This window comes from Rhinolophus sinicus, linkage group LG16 (assembly GCF_036562045.2).
Source record: "Rhinolophus sinicus isolate RSC01 linkage group LG16, ASM3656204v1, whole genome shotgun sequence".
Lineage (NCBI taxonomy): Eukaryota > Metazoa > Chordata > Mammalia > Chiroptera > Rhinolophidae > Rhinolophus > Rhinolophus sinicus.
The window spans coordinates 31,704,339-31,724,254 of NC_133765.1; the positions used below are offsets into that span (position 1 = coordinate 31,704,339).

Below are 19,916 nucleotides of genomic sequence, written 5' to 3' on the forward strand. Positions count from 1 at the left end.
CCCGAGGGCAGAGGCTGGGGCTCTGAGGTCCTGAGGAGCCCATCACGGTATCCTCCTAGCTTTTCCCCATATTTTCCCAGAGACTCAGCTCCCAGCCTGAGTTCCTCATCCCTAGTAACTATGCTGGCGAGCACTTTGTGCATTGGTGCCCACTGAGAATGGAACTTTCACCTGTGCCCTTTGTGGGGCTGGGACGGGAAGGGTCTGCCTCTGCCTCCATCACACCCCTTGCCTGCCCTAGGACAAGAGAATTCTGGGGGCCCTGCCTCTGCATCTCCAGCTGCCCAAGGCTGAGAGGGGGCAATGCTCCTGGGCTTGTCATTTTGTTACATGCTCCTTGATGTGGCAGACCCAAGGCCCCCAGGAACAGAGCCACCCGCTCCCCCCTCCCCCTTGGCAGGAAAAGACTGGGCGAGGAGGAGGAGGAGGAGAAAGACCGTTTATTTCTCCACCCACAGTGGGACTGGTAGGTTTTCAAAAGAGCAATCACTGGAGTCCCTTTAAATCTTGGCTGACTTCCACCATGGCAGCCAATCAACAGAGGCGGAGCTGGTGAGTTGCCTGGGCAACAGGCCCCTGGTTGGCCAAGACCATCAGCCACCCCACTCCCCACTCCCACGAGTAAGGGAAATTGACCTTTTGCTTTCCGGCCTGCATTTTAAACCTGCTGGCCTAAGCTAGGCTTTCTCGTCTCACCCCTCAAGCCAGAAGCTCCAGCCTTTGGATCTGGATGTTGGGAGTGATTTGGTGGAGAGGATGGGGTGGGGAGGAAAGGAGAACAGTGCCTTTATCGGGGACAGACATAAGGCCTAGGGATGGTGGGGAGAAGGATGAAGAGACACAAGCACAAAATAAGATACCTCTAGTCCCGCTCTCTCTGGCCTGCTCCTTTGCAAAAGTGTTCAATAATCTGGGGCTTCCACCTCGTAGGCTCCCAGTTGCCCATCAGTGTAGCAGAGATGGGTGGCAGAGATGGGCGTAGGCTGAGCTTGCCAAGCAAGTGCCCCTTTCCCCCCAGGAGCCCCAGCAGGTCCCTAATGCTTGACCTGAGTCTTCCTGCTGGCAGACAAACCTATACAGATGCGATAGAGACACAGATGGGATCCATATGGAATGTCACAGGGGTCTTCTGTCTCTTCCCCACCGAGTTGGGAGTAAGTAGAGGCACGTGGGTGTACGTGCATGTGTTCAACAGGACACGTGTGTTTGTGTGGAGGACAGGGCTGTCTTTTTGGTAGGGAGGTCGCTGTGGTCTCCGGTGCTCTCTCTGTGACCCTCTCAGGGAGCTATGAGTTGGAATCGGCTGGCCTGCTGTGTTCCCATCATTCCTAACATTCCCAACGGCCACCAGCCAAATCCCTGGAATGCTTCTGGCTCCTTCTGCAGTCTCCTCCCCAGCCCTGAACCTGGGCCACCAGGGCACACCTGGTGGAGGGAGGCGTGTGCCAGACCAGGGGCAAAGCAGGAGGAAAGGTGGGCTGCCTTGGCCTCAGGCCTTGGCCGCGGCCTCCGACACGCCCTGGGCTGTGAGCTCGGCCAGCACGTTGTCTAGGTAGCTAGCGTCCGGGTAGCCGTGGCCCGTGAGGTTGGATCCGAACTCGGTCTTGTGGTGGATCTCATTCCACACCACGGTGTCCGACTCGCCGGTGGTGTTGGACGTGCCGATGGTGAAGATGAGCCTCCGGTCCCAGGCAGTGATGAGCAGCCTCAACACCTGGAGGGTGGGGCGATGGGTGGGGTCACCGGCAGCCCCGCCCACAGCCCCACCCACAGCCCAGGTCCATCCAGCCTGGCCCCCCACTCCACTCCCACCCCCACCACTTTGTGGCTCCTTTAGGACCTACTGAACCCCTCAGGATGCCCCGTGGCTGCAGGGCTTGGCTACTCCTTCTCTGGACTGACTGCTCCAGTAAAAGTTCTTTCCTAGTTATCTGCCTGTTTCTTCTGGGGTAAAGGAAGGGTCTCAAACTGACGGCCCTCAGCTGTGTTTGGTTTGGACCCCACACTGTATTAAATAGCCACTTTGTGACTTCGTTGGCAATATTCAAAAAAACCTGGAGATTTCACATGAAAGTAAGGATTTCTGGCTTCTCTCAAAAAAGAAAAAGTAAAAGCAGACAAAATCTATAGTGTGGTGGTGAAGAGTCTGGACTGCTTGGGTTCAAATCCAGGCTCCACCACTTAACAGCTGGGTGACCATGAGCAAGTTATCTGCTCTGAGGCTTTGTTTCTTAATCTGTAAAATGGAGTCAAGACCTTGACCTTGGCAGTGCCTGGCAGCGCTACACATGCGCTGGTGGTTATGGTCTGTTCTGGTGTGGGGAAGAATGTGAGAGCAGAGATTGGGGATGAGGACCACAGGTCCGAGCTGACAGTGGCAGATACTCACACCCACAGCCCTGAACCCTCGCGGGAGGGCACCCACCTTCCGGCCCTTCTCATTGTTGGGCAGGTAGCAGTGGCGTGGGAAGCCTCTTGCAGTGAACTTCTTGCCTGGGTTGGGGTGCTCAGGACCCTGTGAGGAGGAGCAGCAGAGGTGTGAACCACAGACAGGTGTGTGTGTGGGGCCTCTGGGAGAGTCAAAGGCGTTAGCGTCCGGGACCCAAGGGGGGCTCACCTGGATGCCTGTGGGGATGTCATAGACGATGCGGATGGTCTGGGTGTCCGCGAAGCCAGGCAGCGAGTGGGGGATGAGGTGGAACTCCATCTTCCCAGGTGGCTGAGTCCCCGTCTTCTCCCCATAGATGGCCTTGCAGGTGGGGCACTGCAGGCTGCCATCCTGGACAGGGAAGGCTGGTGGTGAGGTCCCTAGGTGCTCAGGCCCTCCCTGGCTCCCCTGCTTGCTTCCCCCCCACACTGCCATGCACCTCGCCTACCTTGTTGCCATTGGAGTACATGGCTACGAGGCACAGCAGGTGGTACATATGGCCACAGCGGCCCAGGCGGCCGACGAGCTCAGGCCGCACAGCCTTGTGACGGAGGACGCCCTCATAGCCGGAGGCTGTGACCAACCGTTCCATGCAAATTGTGCAGTCCTGGGGGGGGGGCACGAAAGGGACACTGAGGACCAAATTCAGATATATGGCTCCCTCACAACCCCTCCAGAGGGATTAAAAGGCTAACTAGCAAAAGCAAAACTTAATCAACTATAATTAAAAATATGTATACCGGGGGGTGCCAAAAAAATGTATATAGGTGATTTGTATTTGTCTTTGTTATTGGAATACAAGTATGGAGCATTACAATTTTAATACAGTTTTCTTTTCTTAAAATGTGTCACATTTTTTTGGCACCCTCTGTAGATATAGTTATGGGATGTAAAGTACAGCATAGGGAATACACTCAATGGTATTGTAATAGCTGTGTACGGTGGCAGACGGGTCGTAGACTTGTTGGGATTATCCCTGAGAGGGGTGTAAATGTCTAATCAGCACGTTGTTTTGTACACCTGAAACTAATTTAAAAAATTAGAGATGGGGAAAAAAACAAAACTTAAAAAATATGGGTGAAAATAAGATACAAAAACTGTCAATCATCAAAAGATTGATACATGTGATTCTATTAAACTTCAGCACTTCTGTTTATCAAAAGATATTGTAAAGAAAGTGAAAAGGCAAACCCACAAACTGTGAAAAGGGACAGTAACACACAGAACTAGGAGAGCAATCCCTGAGAGGAGGGGAGGGGAGGGGAAGAGAGGAGAGAAGCGGGCTCTGCATCTCTGCAGCTCAGGCCTCTAACCCTGCGTCCAAGCCTCTACCCTCCCCTGGGACTTACCTCATCAGGTGGGTTCTTCACCTTCTGCATGTACCTTCGAACCACATCTTCGGGGTTCTTACCTGCAAGGATTTGGGGGGATGGACTTGAGGGTGAGCATTCTACCCCTAAGGGCTTGGCTCAGGATGGGGTCAGGGGTCAGAGAAGTGGGGTTGGCAGGGGTCAAGTGTCAGGGGTTGCTGCAGGTTAGATGTAATCGGAGTTGGTGGCAGACGGGGTTGGGGAAATGGCAGGTGCGATCAGGAGATGGAGGTGAGGTCCTAAGTCCCAAGAACAAACTGGAGGAAGGGACCAGAGGGGTTGTGGTCAAGAGTTAGTGGGGTTAAGTTCAGAGGTCAGGGTGGGGTGGAAGGCGTACTCTTCTTGAGGTGCTTTTTCTTCGTCTTGCGGCACACCCCAGGCACGCCGGGCACGGGCTTGACGTCACTCTTGCTCACGGGCGGTGGATGCAGGATGGGTTTGGGGGCCCGCGTCAAGCACACCGGCAGCCCCGCAGCGCACAGCAAGATCCCGGTCATCCCTGGGGGCGTTTCCGTGGCAGTTAGGGGTTGGGTTGACTTCCAGTCCCGCCCACCTCCACCCCCGGCCCTCCCATCATTGGGTGTACACGTGAGGCCTTTTCCCCAGACTCCGTCTACCTGTTTGCGCCCTGGATTCCTGAGGTTCTTAGTTGGGTGGGTGGGCCCCACCCCCCCACCCCTCATCCCCATCCTTCATCCCCACCCCAGGTGGAGAGCCTTCTGCGGGCTCCGCCCACCCCAGTGTCATGGCCCAATGGTAGGGGTGTTTCCTCTGGGCCCCGCCCATCAGCTGGTTAAGGGGCGGGGTCACGGGGCCCTCAGGTGGGGCTACCTCCTTGTGGGCCCTGCCCTTCCTTCCTGTCCTGGGCTGGACCTCACCTGCCAGGGCAGGGTGAACCGGCCCGGTACCATTCAAGTTCTTCACCGGGAGCGCGGGGACTCTGAGGGGAGAAGAGAAGAGGCTGCAGCTGGATTCCAGCCCCACACCAGACGATCAGAGGATCCTGGTTTGCCTTCTGGCTATGGCTTCCGGGCATAATCTGACCCCTTTGTGCCTGTCCCCGCCATCTAGAAGGAGCCCCAGGAAACTCAATTCCTACTCTGACATCGTTCTATTATAAGGTGGGGTGTGACCAGGACCTCACCCCGGTTATAATGGAATGGACCCCTAGTCTTAGTACGAACTCTTCCCCGTTACACAGCGGCCTCCTCCCTAGTGAGAGCACTTGGGTCCCACAGGCTTTTCAGTGGCCACTGTGCCTGAAACCCAACTCATAGTGATTCATCCATTCCAGCCTCTCAAAATTTCCTATATGGAGCACTAATCCCCATAAAAGTTCTGTGAAAGAAAGATTCCGGGACCAAATAAGTTAGGAAACGCTTCAATGTCTCCCTCTTGGAAAAATCACAACATCTATGAGAATATTAAAAGCTCTAAGTCCTGAATAAAGAAATATGGTTAGCATGTACCAAAATTAATTCAAAATGGATCTAAGACTTAAGCATAAGACCTGAAACAATAAACTGCATAGAAGAAAACATAGGTACTAAACTTATGGACCTTGGGTTCAAAGAGCATTTTATGAATTTGACTCTAAAGGCAAGGGAAGTAAAAGCTAAAATAAACAAATGGGACTATATGAAACTTAAAAGCTTCTGCACAGCAAAAGAAACCAATGACAAAATAAAGAGGCCACCAACTGAATGGGAGAAGATTTTTACAAACAGTGCCTCTGATAAGGGGCTAATATTCAAAATATACAAGGAACTCATACAACTCAACAACAGAAAAAAAACAAACAACCCAATTGAAAAATGGGCAGAGGATCTGAAGAGACATTTCTCCAGAGAGGACATATAAATGGCAAATAGACATATGAAAAAATGCTCAACATCACTAATCATCAGAAATGCAAATAAAAACCACAATGAGATATCACGTCACCGCAATTTGAATGGCTATCATCAACAAGACAAATAGTAACAAGTGTTGGAGAGGTTGTGGAGAAAAAGGAACCCTCATAAACTGTTGGTGGGACTGCAGACTGGTGCAGCCGCTATGGAAGGCAGTGTGGAGTTTCCTCAAAAAATTACGAATAGAATTACCATATGACCCAGGAATTCCTCTTCTAAACCAAAAAATCTGAAAACATTTATCCATAAAGATAAGTGTGCTCCAATGTTCACTGCAGCTTTATTTATGGTGGTCAAGACATGGACACACCCAAAATGTCCTTTGATAGACTAATGGATAAAGAAGTTGTGATATATATATACACAATGGAATACTATTTGGCGGTAAGAAAAGATGAAATAGGACCATTTGTGACAACATGGATGGATCTTGAGATTATAATGCTAAGCGAAATAAGTCAGACAGAAAAAGTAGAGAACCATATGATTTCACTGATATGTGGTGTATAAACCAAAAACAACAAAAGAACAAGACAAGCAAATGAGAAACAAAAACTCATAGACACAGACAATAGTTTAGTGGTTACCAGAGGGTAATGGGGGCAGGGGGTGGTAGATGAGGGTAAAGGAGATCCAATATATGGTGATGGAAGTAGAACTGACTCTGGGTGGTGAATACACAATGTGACTTACAGAGGATGTAATATAGAATTCTATGCCTGAAATTGATGTAACTTTACTAACAATTGTCACCCTGATAAACTTTAATTGAAAAATAAATAAATATGGTTAGCGATGGTAAATCCAGGTTTCCCCAAGACATTTAATGATGAACATTTTTCCCCCTCTTCAATCTACTGATGTCAGTTCCTGTAACTAAGGCATTGTTGGCTCTTCAAATGAAGAGGCCCTAGAAAAATGCAGTCTGCTTCCCCTCTTCACCCTCCCCTCAAAGAGCTCTGACTTTTGAAATCAGCCAGAGCTGCTTTCATATCTCAGCTCAACCACTAATCAACCAGTAGGGTGACACCCAGTGCATCACCACACCTCTCATAAGCCTGTTTCTTCTGTAAAATGGGATAAGGCAGCACTTTCCTTATGTTTGCTGTGAAGAGTCAATGAAATTCTACACGTCAAGGGCCGAGCACCATTCCGGGTAACTAATAAAGACTCTAACAGCATTAACCATCATTGTCACCATCATCACCGTCTTTGTGTCATCTTGGATGAGTGGTTTCACCTCTCTGCACCTTAGCCCACTAAGTCACAGTGTGACTTCTCTCCACCTTGGAGAGGAAATCATGAAAGTACTGCAGTGATAAGCTGGGGAAAGTCATTTAACCTCTGTAACCCTCAGGTTCCTTCTCTGTAAAATGAGGATAGCAATAGCTCACCTCGAAAGTTGCTGAATGAGAAAGCCTGCTGCGATCTGTATGTTGCTCCTGCCTGAGTCTTCATGACTTCAGTGCTTGGCTGTTGATGGGTATGGAACTTTGTATAGGTAAGTTTTGATGGTTGGGTGTTCTGAAAGCCAGGGGCAGCCTGAAGGGCCCGGAGGGGTGCAGGAAGGGATGGGGGCAGTGACAGCTGAGGAAGGAGCTGTGACAGCCTCTCTTGCTAAGGACTGAGCCTGCCCAGTGCTGACTGGTCACCTGCCCCTGGCAGGCACAGTTGGCATCAGGGAGCTGGCTGGGAAGCATCTTCAAACAAATGGTATGCTTGGCAGGCTTCGGTGCTGCTGCAGTGGGTCCGGACACACACACACACACACACACACACACACACACACACGCTGCACACAACCCCACCACCCTGTGGCTGCTCAGCTACACAGGCTTAATCTTACAAAGGCTTAATCTGGGTTGGCGGGGCACTCCTCCCAGGCCCCTCTGAGGGCGGTGTCTGAAGCAGACGTCAGGGTCCCTAAACACATTGGTTACGTGGAGTCACAGAACACAGCTCCTGAGGGAGGCCTAGTCATTTGAGACATGAGGGGTAAAGGTGCTTTATTTCAGTTTCCCCATCTGTAGGGAGGATAGACTCTTGTGAAGGTTCGATGAACCTTAAAACATATAAAGCTCATTTTGGTGCAGGGGTGAGTGGAGGCCTTGATTTTCTCCTCCTAGCTGCCTGCTGGGACCCAAGAGATGGGACTGAGTGAGTATCCATCTGAGCCTTCTTGGGGTCTGTCAGAATCCTCCAGGACCTTCCTGGGGTATCATTACACTAATCTCATCCCTCCCCATACTCCATAGGAAAGCAGAGAGGCATGTACCTCAAGCTTCTCCTCTTCCTTGCCCTATTCTTCAAAATGCTTCTAGTGTAGACACACTGTTAAGGTCCTCAGCATATCTAGGTCTCCCCATTCCTTTCCTTCCCTTTTGTCTCATGAGAAAACATCCCTCCTTCTCTCCAGGGCTCTGTAAAATGGATGGAAAGAAAACTATTTAGCATGTGTACCACCACTTCATGTCTTCTACCTGTGGCAGACATCACTAATCCACCACAGCACACTCTCCAGCTGAGTAGAATCCTCAGCACAGCTCTGCAGGCAGCATCTACCCATCAGTAAGAACAGTGTGCTACCCCAGGTCTACAGAATGCCCAAAGTCTGACCTAGCTCATGACCCTGGCCTTGCTGAGCCTTTAGCTTAGGAGTTAGGTGGGGGTGGGAGGTGGAGGGGAGGCAGGGGGCGCCCCAGAAAGGAAAGGTTTTCACTGCAGCTGCCCTACAAGTTCTGGCACCCCTTAAACATGACAGAGCCCTCAGTTACAAAAGTCAGTCTTGCTCTTGCAAAGAGGGTTGTTAGTGGGGTGTGACAGTGGGGCTGTTTTTTATTTACCCATTGGCAAGCTGGTGGACAGTCCTGAGGCGGTCCCCAGCCCCTCTTAATCTGTAGGCCCCCTGAGAGAACCCAGGGCAGCAGGGTTCCCACGATGCCTGAGCGTGGGAGCCACCCGGGCCCCCTTTTGATGTGGGATGTGCTGTTTCCTCCAAGTCAGTGAGAACATCCTCTTGCCCTGGACACAGGGCTGCTGCCCGGAGGCCTCCCAGAAGGGGGCTGGCCTCCACTCTCTGCTCTGTCCTTTTGGAGCCCCACCTGGCAAGGGGTCTTGGAGGAATCCTTTAGGCCCCTTTGAAATCTGCTCTGAGCAGAAGCCAGGCCTGGCCACCCGAGGGCAGAGATGGGTCCTGCTACCACGCTGGTTGGTCTTCCCGCTGCCTTTCCCACCCCTGCATCAGATCCTGTTCTACCTCTGCCCTCATTCCCCCATGGTTCTCACCTCATTCAGAGTAAACCCAACCTCCTCACCCTACATGATATAGCCAGTACCTCCCCCTGAAACCCCATTTCCCCGTGCTCATCCCCTACCCTTCCACATCAGTTCCCCTGGTCTCCCTGCTGCTCCTCAGACATGCCAGGCACATTCCCCACCCCAGGACCTTTGCACTTGCTGACCCCTCTCCCAGCATGCTCTTCCCCAGATAGTCTCAAGCCTTGACCTCTCACTTAACGCAGGCTTCGCTCCCAATGTCACTTTATCAGAGACCTTCCCTACCACTTTACTCTAGAGAAGCCTCTGTCTTTGCCCTTACCTTACCTACTTTTTTTTGTTATAGCACTAATCACAGCCTAATGCGTATTATAAAGTCTTTGGTATGACCAGGCCCTCCCTCCCTCTGTGACCTCATGTTCTATGCTCTCTGTCTCTCTCTAGTCCAGACACACCTGCTGTTGCTCTAACGTACTGAGCATGGCCCCCTTTCAAGGCCTTTGCACTTGCTGTGCCCTCCACCTGGAAGGCTGCCCCCCAGACGCTGAATGGCTCTCAGGTCTCTGCTGCAATGCCACCTAGTCAGAGAGACCCTCCTTAGCTACCTGATGTCAACACTAGTATATAGCACATAGTAGATGTTCAGTAAACACTTGTTGCACAAATGAGTAAAGGAAAACGGGATTTTGTGAGGAGGTTCCGAGTGAAGGACTCAAGTGCACGTGCTTGGGCACATTGTCCCCATTCATTCTCTGCACACATTTGAGGTGATCCTGGATGCAGGAGTCCCAGAGAAACACCCTCTGCAACCACTAGTCGTTGGAGGTTCTCTGCCAACATTCATTCTAAGCGAGCACGCTAAGAGGACATCCTGTGGGAACAGCCCAAGCAAACTTTCTCTAAGAAATTCCCAGAAATGCTCCCCATCCAATTCTAGGCAGGAGTTCCATGGCAAACTTTTGGGGAACCCAGACATTTCACACCTGCCTTTTGAAGACAGGTTCAGAGGTCACTGTCTTCAGGAGGCCTTTTCTGTTCTACCTTAAGTGGATTCGTATCCACTCCTTTTAATTCCCAAGGGACTGTGTTTATCTTCTTTTGGAAACACAGACATTTTTGGTCTTGCTTTCTAGTTGTGTGGTTGCATGCCTATCTCTTACACCAAATTGTGAGCTTCAGAGAAATGTGTCTGATTCAGCCCTGTGAGCCTAGGACTAAGGATGAAACTTGGCACAAATGGGTCCTCAGTAAGTACTGAATGGAGGAGTTGAGCCAAATAAGAAATTGGCATACTAGCTCTGTGGTCTCTTCAAAGGGGGCTGGATGTCATTAGAGACAGCTGTTCTAATGCCAAATGTCCCCCCAGACACAAGGTTGGAGCAAGGATGGCAAATCTATAACATTCAAAGTACTACGTCCTGTCTAGCACCCGTGGCAGGCATCACTAATCAATCCCAGCACTCCTTTCCACTAAGCCAGAATGCAACCAAAAAATCCTCCTCCACACAATACTCTAGAAAGTCACTACCATTCAAGCAGAGATGGCACATGAGATGAAATCTATTTGTCATTTATTTTTCAGATGATGGGACAGAGGCCCAGAGAGGAGAAGTGACTTCACTAAGGTCACCCAGCTGGTTAGTGCTGCAGCTGGCATGGGGACCTAGAGTTTTTGAGACAGGGCCCAGGGCTGACCCCCATTGGGCTGATCTGTGGGGGCTATCTGGAGATGAGCCAGCCTTCTGAGACCTCTGTGCCCTAGAGGAGGACTGAAGCCTGTAACCTGGAGCCTGGAGTTGGCACAGGCCTGGGCAGGCTGCATCGGGGCTGCACAGTGGGTACAGCTGCCAGCTCTGGCCACCCCTCCGTCCCAGGCATCAAGGAAGTTCAGGACCCTTGGGAAGTTGGAAGCCACGCTGATACTTCCTTTACGGCAGCTGAGTTTTCATCCTTCTTCCTATGTTTGGCCTCCCCGTCCCTTTCCGTCCCCCCATCCAGGTGTGTCATGTTCTCTGATGATGGTTTCCAGGTCCCCCGATTGGCCTCAGGAGCCCTCAGGAAACCTGGCACTTACCCAGGAGCCCCTTGGGGGCCTAGGGAAGCCCAGACCTCAGTCATTTCGGTCCAAGTGGGTGAGGGGAGGGCAGAAGTGAGAGTACTGTGTCACGGGGAGAAGGAAGTTGAGCAATGCTTGGAGGGTTCCCATGCTCCCTGGGCTGCTCCTGTCACCTATCCCCTTTCAGTGTCCATTCCACCTGTACCTGAACCCTTGCCCCCCACAGTCCTGGGACCAACCAGGTCCCCACCCCCACCGCCTCTTCAGAGCCCAGAAGGCTGAGGACATCACAGCCAGTTCCGGGAACTGGGTGCCCCATGGACCCAGCAAAACCCACAAGCCATCAACGGCTGCTGTCTGGAGGCCTTGCTCACTTCCCCTTTTCTCATTCCAGCCCCCTGTTTGCCTGGACAAGCCTCAAAGCTTTGATGGACTTGTTTTCCCCTCTGTCACATGGGACCTCCCACCCCTGCCCCGGTCTACTCCTCTGGATGAAAGGGTGCAAAAGTCCCCTAGGGAGACATTTTGAGGGGTGGTTGCCATTTGGGGGTCAGATTTACCAGAGGCCTGGGGGCTAAGTGTCACTTTCCCCTACCCCCTCTGGTTTCCCCAGTACAACGCTCCGTCAGAAGAGCCCAGCAGGGGAAGGGAGGGGAGGGCTGGGCTGGAGGTTCCCACGGCCTGGGGCAGCCACGTGCAGACAGGAGTGTGTGGTTTGGCTGGGGCAGGAAGTGCTTCAGGTCTGGGGGGTGGGGTGGGGTGTTTGGTTTGACCTTGTGGTGAGATGGTGGGGAAGCAGAGCAGTGAGACAGAGGTACAGCCACTGCACCCCCGTCAGGCCAGGAAAAGGGGGAGGCTGGGCAGGCCAGAGGCCAGGTGGGGACACGGTGAGGGTGAGACTTTTCATGTTGCATTTTTCAGTACTTTTTTATTTTTGAAGTATTTAGATGTAATACCTATGAAAGAACTGGAGACACAGAATATGGACTCTTTTAAGTAAAAACGTAAAATCACTGCTGGAAATTAAAAAAAAAAGAAGGAAAACATTCAAACACACCCACCACATCAAAGCCTGTCTCCCCACCAGCTCCTGCCTCCTGCATCAGCCCCGCCTACATCTATTCTCAATAACCAGTGTCCCTGTTACACCAAAGTCACATCAGTCTCTCTCTAGCTCACAACCCCTCCGGCTCCCATTTCACGCGCAGTAAAAGCCAAAGACCTCACCACAGCCTTCAGAGCCCTGGCCTCATTTCATCTCTGACCTCCTCTCCCCCATTCACCCCCTGCAGCCTCTCCAACCACACTGGCCTCGTCAAACATACCAGCTGTACTCCTGCCTCAGGGCCTTTGCACAAGCTGTTCCTGCTGCCTGGAACTCCCCTCAGTTCTCTGAATGGACTACTTCTTCACCTCCTTCAATCTTTGCTCAAATGTTACCTTCTCAGTCAGCCCTTTTCTGACCTCTTTAAAAATTATATCCCTCTCCTCACTCTCTACACCCCTTCTTTTCTTTATTTTTCCTCTGCAGCAGTTACTACTCTCTACCATATTCCAGAATGTATTTATTTTGTTTATTGTTTGTCTCTCACTAGAATGTGAACTCCAGGAGGGCAGGGAGTATTTTTTTGTATCTCCAGGGCCCCAAATAGCACCTGGTACACGGTAGTTGCTCAATCTATATGGATGAATTAATTAAAAACAAGACGAACATCGGGTATAAAGAAGGTAAAAAGAAACAGCAAACTGGAGAAAAGATGACAGGTAAAGGGTCAGTACCCTTACTGCAGAAGGAGTGCTGGCAGATCAACGAGGAAGCAACAAACAGCCCAAGAGATGGGCAGGCAAGGGGCCGGCCCGGTGGCTCAGGCGGTTGGAGCGCCATGCTCCTAACTCCGAAGGCTGCCGGTTCGATTCCCACATGGGCCAGTGGGCTCTCAACCACAAGGTTGCCAGTTCAATTCCTCGACTCCCGCAAGGGATGGTGGGCTGTGCCCCCTGCAACTAGCAACAGCAACTGGACCTGGAGCTGAGCTGTGCCCTCCACAACTAAGATTGAAAGAACAACAACTTGAAGCTGAACGGCACCTTCCACAACTGAGATTGAAAGGACAACAACTTGACTTGGAAAAAAGGCCTGGAAGTACACACTGTTCCCCAATAAAAAGTCCTGTTCCCCTTCCCCAGTAAAAATCTTAAAAAAAAGATATGGGCAGGCAAAAGAAATAAACAAGTAATTGACAAAAGAAGGACCCACTGGTAGCCAGCAAACAGGAAAGAGGTTCTCAGGCTCACCAAGAACCAGACTTATATGAAAACTCAAATGGCATCTCTATGGCACCGATGAGGCTGGCCACGTTTTACACATCTGTAAATGGCACAGACTTGAAAATGCAGCCACTTTGACATCTGGCCTCATGCTGGACAATGGCCTGTGTTGCCAGCTCCACTTCACAGGTGCAAAACCTGAGGACCAGAGAGGGCATTGAGCTCAGCCAGGCTCGCACAGGGAGAGGAGATGCTGAAGCAGGGCCCAAACTCAGCCTCTGAAGGCAACGCAACCCCCGGCTCCCTGACACTTTGTGGAACCAGGGCCAGGGTGGTCTCTGAGACCACGGCCTGAAACTTGGAGTGGGAAGCAGGGGGTTGGGACACCCCAATATCCTGGCTGATGGGGGATTTTGAATCAGAGTCCTACTATGTATGTGCCCTTGAACAATGCCAGCCTTTGGGAGCCGCAGTTTACTCATGAAAAATAGGGGTAATAGGATGTGCCGCCTGGGGTTTCTGTGGGAGTTAAGGGAGACAGTGCATGCAAAAGCCGTGAACTGGAGCCTGGAACATAATGAGTGCTCAGTACATGGGAACAGGCCTGCCGCTCTCCCCCCTTCTCCCCTCCACCACGTGGGCTGGAAACTCTGAGTCTGCCCCACAGCTGTGTTCCAAAGTGCTGGACGCTGCCCTCTCAGGAGACAGAGCGGATTTTCCCCACCCCTGCGTGTCTCTCAGGCCCAGGCTGCCAGCTGGCTCCCCGCCCCATCACAGGGGTGAGAAGGAAAAAACCCTGGCCAGGGAAACACTCTGACCCCACTGGCTGTGTGACCTGGGGCAAGTTAATGCCCCTCTCTGGGCCTCCATGTTGTTGCCCACCCAGGGCTGAGATGAGGATGGGATGTGAGAACGGACTCTCTGAAGAGTCCACTCCTTCCTTCCATGCTGAACACAGGCAGAGATTTTACACGCGTCCGTGTGCCATCAGCCCTGCTGAGCTGGCATGCACAAGTAGTGGTGCTTTTAGCTCCTGTTTCGCAGATGAGGAAACTGAGGCTAAGGAGGTGAAGCTGTACAACCAAGGTCACCCAGCCAGGAAAGGACAGAGGTAGAACTGGACTCCGGGTCTGTTTGAGTCCTGTGTGGGGGGGTGAGGGAGAGGGTGGAGAGAAGGGAGCAGGGGAAGGGAGAGAGAAGTACTGAAAGGAAAAGAAAGGTGGGAAAGAAGGAGCAAAAGAAAGACAGACAGAGACAGAGACACACAGAGAAACATGAACAAACTGAAATTTAGACTGAGACTCAGCTATAAAAGGACAGTTATAGAGACTCTGTTTCTGGTTGAATCATGTCCCCCAACCTCATCTTGTTTAAGTCCTAATGCCCAGTCCCTAGACACTTGGGAGACAGGGTCTTTGCAGAGGTGATTAAAATGAGGTCATTAGGGTGGGCCCGAACCAACGTGACTGGTACCTTTACAACGAGGGAATTTGGACACCATCAACACAGAGACAGAGACTGTGGGAAGGGCCATGAGGGCTCTGGCTGTGTTGGGGGCCAGGGCCGAGTTGGGGGAGCTTGACTGCCTGGCTCCTCAGAGACCCCATCCTTTTTCCTTCATTGGCTGCCCCTGGGCCTCCGTTGCCTTGGCAACGGGAAGCTTCAGCCTGGAGGAAACAGGGTCTGCCACCCCCATCCTGCTTTCCTCTCACTCTCCTCACTCAGCAGCAGATTCCAAGGGTCCTTTGTCCACCCCCCCACTCTAAGTCAGGGGTATTTTTAGCTGGGGTTCCTTGGAGATGAGGATTGGGGGCTTCAACACAGGCTTGTCTGGCTGAGGAGGGTCATTAGAGGGGCAGAGGTAAGATGGTGGGGTCTGCATGGCTGGGGAGGGATGAGGGAGCCCTTGTCAGTCAACACCCCCACTTTCCAGGCCAATGTCTGATCTCAGAGAGGGTCAGAAACCGCTCCTGGGGAAGGAGGGTGTGTGTGTGATAGAGACTTGAGAGGGTACATGGCAGGTCTGAAGAGGACACGTTTAATGATCAGTAACCCATGGAGAAATCTTCCTTCTCCCCGCAGCCCTCTTGAGCTCAAGCATAATCCATACTTCCCACTGCTGGAAGCACCAAGCCCAGGCTCCCCTAAGGCCCCCAATCTGGCTCTGTAGCTTCACTTGGGAAAAATCTCAGCCCCTACTGTTCCAGCAAGGCAGCTCTACCCCTGTGTAGTCTCCAGAATCTGCTCTATTCCTTCCTACCTCCACCCCTTTGCACTTGCAGTGTCCCTGCCTGGGGTGCCCTTCCCCTCTCACTGACACCTCACACTCTAGCCCTCCTCACATTTCGAGCCTTTCCTTGAAAGTGCCATGTCCTTGTAGCCCCACTGCAGTTAAACTGGGCATGCTGTTCTCTGTGTGTAAGGAACAGCCTTTCTCTGGATCTGGCTACCTCCTCAGAGGGGTCTGCCCTGACTGCCCCATTCCTTCTCGGCCACACTGCCCAGTCCCACTACCCCCCCAGCACTTCCCTCTCTTTCCAGTAATTGTGTTCATTTACTTGTTTACTTCCCTCTCTTTTCAGTAATTGTGTTCACTTGCTCGTTTACTTCCCTCTCTTTCCAATAATTGTGTTCATTTACTCGTTTACTTGCTCTATGTCTGTCTCCCCGTCAGATCCCGTTTATCTTGTTTGCTCTGTGAACATACACCTACAGTACATATTTAGAGAATTAACACTGAACAATAAAAGCTGAGTAATTCCCAGCCTGCTCTATAACAGTGGCTTTCACAACTTTCATCAGTGACTAAGAAACTCATTTCACCTGGCAGCCCATTAAACACATGCAGAAATGATGCAAAAGTTTATGGACCAATTCTTACCATTACCATGTATGATACAGACCAATATTTTCTACTCTATTCCATTCTATTCAATTCCAAGAAAATTCTGGTTACAACCTTCTGATTTCATCATCCACTAGTAGGTTATAAGAACACAGCCCCAGAGAAAAGGTTCTTACATTCTTGCTGCAGAAGTTTCTGGAACCTGCCTGGTTCTGCCCCATCCCACACCCACTCCAGTTTGCTGTCCCACTCTTCTTGTTATTCTGGGCCCCCAGGCCCTCCCTTTTCATAAGGGAGTCAGAGCCAGAGTACTATCGACAAGAAGCCAAAATGAACACTCCCGTCCCTGGGGTCCCCAGACAGGTGAGCCCCTCCTGCAGTGCTTCCCTAAGAGGCCCTGTCCAGCAAGTGGGCCCGCCAAGAGGAATGACCTGGAGGGGAAGGGGAAGGGGAAGGGGAAGGGTGAGGCAGGCAGGTGGCAGCTGCTACAGGGCTTCCCATGGAAAGTTACAGTACCCCGACCCCCCCCCCCCCAATATGAACCTTCCTTCTGGTTAACAAAAATAGTCCTGTCGTTGCTGAACTATTGTGACATGTAGATGTTGTATTCAGGCACACAGCATCTCCACATAATGGGGAGTACTGCTCCCATTTAACAGATGAAACTGAGGTTCAGTGAAGAGGAGGGACTCACCCCAGATCTCAAGTGACCAAGAGGGGATTTGAACCCAAGCAGTCAGACTCTCAAAGGAACAGAAGGCAGATAGGTCAGCCTACTGCAGGGCCCCTCCCTTCCCAGGCCTCGGTTTCCCTTGATGAAAGGGGAGGCCTGGGGGTGACCTCAAAGATTGTATCCAGATCTGATCTTTGCTGGTCTGAGGTCATCATGGTCGATTCCCTGAGCCATGCCATAGTGATACAAGCAGAGATGGCTCTGGCCCTCCTTTTGGGCATCACCTCCCACACCTCACCTGGTCTTTTCCCTTCTCATCTGTCCCAAGGTCCTCTCTCATTTCCTCTCCCTCAGGGCCTGGTCCTTTGCTGAGAATGACCAAGTCTGGGCTCCAGGGGAGGCAGCAGACAGGGTCACTGGGTTGCTATCCTGGGGCCTTAACCCAGGGATTTCCAAACTTGAATGACCTGAGTTCCCTTCCTCAATGAAATCCCACTGGGAAATTCTGCCAATTCATAAAAGAGATTCCAAAACAGAGCTGCTCTGGTTAAAACAAGAGGAGAGAGGTCTGCTTTCATGTGCCTAATTTCTCCTTATCCCCGACGCCGTCCTGCCATTATCCCAGGTCACCCCAGAGGTCCCTGGAGGCCAGTTTGAAAACCCTAGTATTAGCCCAAAGTAGTGGTGATAATTCAGGTGCGGCCTATAAGGGAAATACTCTGGACAAGTAACTACTGCTTGCTTGAGCCTCCACGTGAGATGTGCATGGGCTGGGGCAGGGGCGGAAACCTCTAAAAATTTGAAGACAACACAGTGCAGACCCTAGAATCCTACAAGTCTGAGTTCCAATCCCTGCTCTCTATTTGGGTGGCTCTCAGAAGGTACGTACCACACCTCTCGCTGCCTCAGCCTCCCCATCTGTAATATGGGCATGACAGAATCATTTGGGGGTAACAGATCAAGTTGAGCAAATAAGAAACACGGAACACACCCCCTAATTGTTGTTGCTCTGGTAACCACCACTTGTGATCTTGGGAAGTTATTAACCCTCCCTGAGCAGTTTCCTCACCTGTAAATTGGGGATAATGGTACCTACCTCATAGGGTCCTCAGCATGGATATAAATGAGTGGGAACACCTTAACACTTGACCAAAGTGAATACTTAATGGAGTCTAGATATTGCTTATGATTAATACGATAATTGTAATTCTTTGCTCCTAGACCTGGTGGGCAGCCACCCCTGCTCCCGGGGCCCGTCTTACCCGGGCGGGATGGAGGTCCGCGTGCTCACGCTGGTGGCGCGCTGGGGCCCGGGCCGGTTGAGGTTGTTCTGGCCCGGGGTGGGCGCGCCGCTGAGGGTACTCGGGCTCCGCGGGGGCGCCCCGGAGGACTGCGGGGGCTCGGTGGGGCTGGTGGCGGGTGTGGCCCAGAGTGCAGCGCCAGCGAAGGTGGCGCTGGGGCGCACGGCGAGTGAGCCGGGTGGTCCTCCAGGGGGCGGCGGGGCGGCTGGTGGAGCCTTGCGGCGTTGCGAGGCCAGGATGGCGTTGGAGGCGGCGCGCGTGCTGTTGACCAGCAGGCACTGCTGGCACGAACAGGGCTGGCCCGAGCTGGCGCCCACGGGCCACGACTGCGACTTGGGGATAGAGCCGACGGTGAGCGGGTAGGCGAGGTCCAGGCGGCGGCGCAGGCGGCGACGCCGGCGCGTCTGGCGGTTCATCTGCGACATGCTGTTGAAGTAGATGAGGTAGCAGAAGCCGAGCGACGAGAGGTCGAGCCACGGGTGCTGCTTCTCGTAGGCGTTCTGGATGGTGATGCAGATGTCCATGTCATAGGCCGTCCAGGCGCCGCCGTCGTTCTCCCATTCCCACACGACGCCCTTGCCGGGCGCAGACGACGGGTCGTAGAAGTTGCGCCGCACGGGCCGCATGGTGCCTGTGCTCACAAGGTGGGGGGGGGCGGTCAGGACAGGCCGAGGGGCAGGGAGGACAGCATAGGGGTGACGCAAGTTGGGGGGTCAGCAGTGCAGGGGCTGGGCTGGAGGGCCAACAAAGGCGGAGTCTAGACAGCATGCGAGGCCCGTGAAGGCATGGCGCGTGGCCGGGGACAGAACCGCAAGCTCCCCTCACCTCGCAGGGCCAACACTGGCCCTGGGGGGCAGGAGGCTGAAAGGGGTGTGGAGGCTCTTCAGACAACGTAGGGGAAGCAGAGTCAGCACTTGGGGTGGGAGACAGATATCCGGAGGCCAGGAGCATGCAGACAGGGGTTGGCATGCAGAGCTTTCCTTCATTAGTTCACTCATTCATTCCATCCTTCTTTCATTAGCTCATGCATTGAGTCCTGCCTTCGCCACACATTCATACATCCCTCAGTGCGATCATTCAGTAATTCTCTCACTAGTCCACTCACCCACGCCTGCAGGCAAGTCCCCCACTTTTCATTCCTACCTGCATTTGTTCCCGCTCCTCAGCTCTCCCCTTTACCCAAGCCGTCATTCCTTCCTTCGTTTTACGACCATCCTACGACAATGTGCACGTACTTCCCTCTCTCCTTCCCTGCCTGTTTGCTCCATCTGGCACAATTTCTATTTTACCTCTTTATCTTGTTTTCTGCCTGTCTCCTCTCACTAGAATGTCACCGCCACATGGCAGGGACTTTGTTTTATTCACTGTTCCATCCCCAGCCCCTGCACCCAGGAGGTGCTCAGTAGGTAGTTGTTGAACATATGAATGAATTCATTAGTTCAGACATTGACCCATTTTGGACTCAATTATTCTTTTATTCCTTCATGCCTTTTGCTTCTCCCTGCACTGGTCCATTCCTTCATCCACTTAGTTGTTTTTTCATTCATCTGTTCGTTCATTTGCTCCTTCTGTTAATACACATTTGCTGACTGTCTGCTCTTTAGAGGGCTCCGTGCTGAGTGCCCATTTGAAACCATAAGAAGCGCATGATAATCCAGCTAGGTCGGTATTCAGGTTCCCATTTTAAAAACGAGGGCATGGAGGCTTTGCTCCAACCACTGCTCCATGACTCCCAAAGCTCTAGGTGCTCCCTGAGGGCAAGGCTCCATGGACCCTCTGGGTTAAC

At 52.2% G+C, this 19,916-nt stretch overlaps 1 protein-coding gene across 1 annotated transcript in view; it reads right to left on the bottom strand.

Annotated features, from left to right (window-relative positions):
* Window positions 1–422: 422 nt before the first annotated feature.
* DTX1 (deltex E3 ubiquitin ligase 1) overlaps window positions 423–19,916 on the bottom strand; it is a 35,774-nt gene continuing 16,280 nt past the window's right edge. The window contains exons 3-10 of the mRNA XM_019734013.2: window positions 18,092–18,761; window positions 4,677–4,738; window positions 4,136–4,297; window positions 3,778–3,839; window positions 2,877–3,035; window positions 2,618–2,779; window positions 2,426–2,515; window positions 423–1,714 (exon numbers count right to left, since the gene is read on the bottom strand). Coding sequence (XP_019589572.2) covers window positions 1,490–1,714; window positions 2,426–2,515; window positions 2,618–2,779; window positions 2,877–3,035; window positions 3,778–3,839; window positions 4,136–4,297; window positions 4,677–4,738; window positions 18,092–18,761 — 1,592 coding nt within the window. The 3' untranslated portion in view covers window positions 423–1,489. The remainder of the gene's footprint in view (window positions 1,715–2,425; window positions 2,516–2,617; window positions 2,780–2,876; window positions 3,036–3,777; window positions 3,840–4,135; window positions 4,298–4,676; window positions 4,739–18,091; window positions 18,762–19,916) is intronic.